Source organism: Perca fluviatilis, chromosome 18 (genome assembly GCF_010015445.1).
Source record: "Perca fluviatilis chromosome 18, GENO_Pfluv_1.0, whole genome shotgun sequence".
NCBI classification, from domain to species: Eukaryota; Metazoa; Chordata; class Actinopteri; order Perciformes; family Percidae; genus Perca; species Perca fluviatilis.
The window spans coordinates 8,673,469-8,677,194 of record NC_053129.1 but is presented as its reverse complement, the minus strand read 5'-3'; the positions used below and the strand labels follow the sequence as shown (position 1 = coordinate 8,677,194).

Sequence of the window (3,726 nt, the reverse complement as noted above, 5' to 3'; positions counted from 1 at the left end):
TACTGTATTGTACTGTATTGAGGCATACCAAAAAAACTAAAAAGTCCACGCATGAACACACACACACATACACACACACACAGTGCATCATAGCTTTGATGTTTTGTTGTATGATCATCTTCAACACCTCATGCAAACAGGATGTAGTTTCCCATTCCTGATTGGACAACACTTATGGTGATGAGATAGATGTTGATAAGTTTAAAGGTTCTGCACAGCTGTACAGGTAACCAAGAACACCCATCAGGACTGATGCATGGACATGGTCTTGCTGGTTTAACAGGTATGATATAAAAAAAATATTATTGTTTTTTTTAATACAATTTTTGCATATTTCTAATAATATGAATTGTATTGAATTGTAGGAACCCTAAAACATGGAACCAGAAGTCACTTTCAACAGGACTAACATTGTGACTGCAATACATCCCTGCTATGAAATAGATAACTTTAATTTCATACTGACAAAGACCCCTTCCATTATATGTGTATTGTTATATTTTTTCCTAATGTTATTGTCTGTTATCACAACATGTGGAAACCTTCTTGTTATAATCTCTGTATTTTACTTCCAACAGCTCCACACTCCTACTAACTACCTTATTCTCTCTCTGGCTGCGGCTGACCTGCTTGTTGGGATCATAGTCTTTCCTTTCAGCATGGCATTCTCACTAAGCTCATGTCTGTATCATGAGGGTTTATTTTGCAAAGTACGAGGCAGTTTTGATATAACACTGAGCACAACTTCTATTCTGCACCTAAGTTGTATTGCTATTGACAGATATTATGCAGTGTGTCAGCCTCTGACCTATAGAACTAAAATAAACCATTGTGTTGTTCTGAACATGATTGTGGGTAGCTGGGGGGGTTCTGTTCTAATTGCAATAAGCATCACAGTTGCTGGATTAAACAATGATAAATGTGGGGAAAGGTGTTTGATTGATGTTCTCATAGCAAACACTATTGGATCTATTTTATCATTTTACCTCCCAGTGATCATAATGCTCTGTATCTACCTAAAGATTTTCTTTGTTGCACAGAAACAGGCACGCAGCATCCAGAACACAACCTGTCAGAGCAAAAAGTCTGGAGCAACTGTCAGTAAGAATGAGAGAAAGGCTACCAAAACTCTGGCTATCGTTTTAGGAGTCTTTCTTTTTTGTTGGACTCCTTTCTTTCTTTGTATCACTGTTTTGCCTTTCAGTAATGACTCAGTGCCAGTTCCTGTGATTGAAACACTTAACTGGCTTGCACTGTCAAATTCCATGCTCAATCCCTTTATTTATGCTTTCTTTTACAGCTGGTTCAGATCAGCTTTTAGAATGATCATTTCTGGGAAAATATTTAATGGTGATTATGCTAATTCTAAACTGTCTTAACTTGAATAAATGAATGAACTAGTCTACGATAATAGTTAGCACAATGAAGATAACTGTCTTTACACTCTGTCATATAACATCACTAATCCATAGGCCTACATTCTACTTAAAATTGCATATGTATGCAAACATGATGAAAATACTTACACAATCATTGTGTTTCAAAAAACGTCTTCCAACAAATAATGAGGAACCAGTTTATTTCGGCAAAATAAATTGGATTAATTCAAGCAAAAATTACATATATATCCATCAAACACCCAAGATTATAAACATTATTTAGAAGCTTTTATGAAAAGAAAAGCCACATTAAAGAAACACAATTTAGTTACTTTAATGTTGACTCTGAATTTAGTAAGGTAGAAGTTTATTTGTAACCTGTGCCTGTTTGGTCATGTTGGGTTGTAATTTTTCCGTTTTGTTGATATGATGATGACTTTATTGATGCTGGTATCAATTAAATTGTAGTAAGTTGAGGTATTGAGGTAACATAAGCAAACATATCTTCAACACCAATCCTTGAATCTTGTCAGTGACACTAATGGTTTAGTAGCTTTTTGTAGTCCTGTCAATGGTGAATGTATTTGCTGACACTGTTAAACTTAAATATGTTGCTAAGGGAATAGGTTCGGCTGCTTCTAAAGTTTGCTCACCTTTTTTTTCTTATAACTTATGACCCAGACGTTCAGGCGGTTTTTACCTGGATCTGAATTATCTGCAGAGTTCACTTCCTCTCCAAAACAACCTGACTCTGTAATTTCAACCACTTAAAACACTGAATAAAGCAATTTCACGTTTAAAAATCTGTTTCCCTGAAGCTGTTCGACTTGTCAGTGGAGCGGCTGCTGCTAAGTTTGCTCAACTTTTTTCTTTACTAACTTAAAGGACAATTCCGGCGCAAAACAAACCTAGGGGTTAATAACAGATGTGTACCCACGCGATCACTCTCTGGTACATGTTTTCATGCTAATTGAATGTGTTTGTAGCTTGAAACAAGCTAGCGTGGACCGCTGATTAGCTTACAACGCTAGTATTCGGTGCACAGGAAAAGTAAAAACAAATCGCTATTTAAACCACCACACGCACAAAGAAAGACAGTAGCTCCCAAGACAGTGACCCCCTGTATACAAGAACGCGACTGTCTTTATAATCTATCTTTTAAATAAACTGTCTGTACAGTTACAAAGTTCTCAATGCTTTGGTTAACATTTAAGGACCCTTATTATGCTACCGTTGAAGTGTGGTGATATTTTTAGCCTTTTTAGTGGTATAAATAGCGATTTGTTTTTACTTTCCCTGTGCCACGAATACTAGCGTTGTAAGCTAATCAGCGGTCCGCGCTAACTTGTTTCAAGCTACAAACACATTCAATTAGCATGAAAACATGTCACAGAGAGCGATCGGGTGGGTACACATCTGTTATTAACCCCTAGGTTCGTTTTGCTCCTCTCCAAAACAAGCTGATGTGGTGTTTTAAGAGTAAAAGCACTGAATAAAGCAGTTTCACTTTAAAAATCTGTGTTTCTCCGAAGATGTTTGGCTCATCGGCGAAAGGGTCTGTGACCAGAGCTGCCACTAAAGTTTGCTCACTCTTGTATCTCTGATCAGAGCCATAGAGAGAGAAGAGTTGAGACACTTGTTGATCTCGCTAGCGGGGTGGTCACGTACGGTTCACGTAAGCCTGTATAGTTCCAAAACACGCCGCGCTGTCATATTCTTCTATGGGACTGACAGCAACGATTGCGATATTGAATGGTAAATATAAATGAAAACACATACCCAAGTACTTGTTTGACTGTTATTGCATTATTGCATATTTGTAAATGTCAGTTTTACATTTGGAGTGGTAAATTAAAAATGAGTACCCATTACAGATAATATATCTGTAGTGTAATACTGGTCTGAAAATACAAAAATGAAAGGCATAATCTGACATCAATGTAATCAGTAATCACCCAACAACAAGTTTAAAACCCAAGAATAAAAACATTTTACTTCCAGAGTGATTGTCAGGTATTTTTATACAGGTGTACACTAGATCAGATATGTAAAGTCAAAACAGGGCTTTATCTTCAAATGTGATCAAACAAAAAACACAAGCTGCTTATTTTCCATCTTAAGTCAAACTATAAATATTATATACAGTTAATAAATGGAGCAGTTTATATTATTATTATTATTATTATTATTATTATTATTATTATGATTATACTACAATATTAAAAGTAGCCTAACTATTGTTTATCAGTCAAAGTGTCACAGAACATTCATTTGCTACTCTGCTTTCTCAAAGTAGCAACAGTCCATTCAGCCGGAGTTGACCACACAACCATGATAATTTTAAGAC

The 3,726-nt window shown here is 36.0% G+C and overlaps 1 protein-coding gene across 1 annotated transcript; it reads left to right on the top strand.

Moving 5' to 3' along the window:
- The first annotated feature begins 509 nt into the window (after positions 1-509).
- LOC120546389 (trace amine-associated receptor 1-like) lies at positions 510-1,379 on the top strand. The gene is made up of 2 exons (XM_039781316.1): positions 510-705; positions 778-1,379. The coding sequence occupies exons 1-2, from the start codon at positions 510-512 to the stop codon at positions 1,377-1,379; spliced, it is 798 nt and encodes a 265-aa protein (XP_039637250.1).
- Positions 1,380-3,726: the final 2,347 nt, after the last annotated feature.

Excerpts from the sequence above, each read along its gene's own strand:
- LOC120546389 (XM_039781316.1), top strand. The coding sequence starts at position 510 with ATGTTATTGTCTGTTATCACAACATGTGGAAACCTTCTTGTTATAATC. Across the intron at positions 706-777 it reads GTATCATGAGGGTTTATTTT|ACAGATATTATGCAGTGTGT; the intron begins GCAAAGTACGAG and ends GTATTGCTATTG.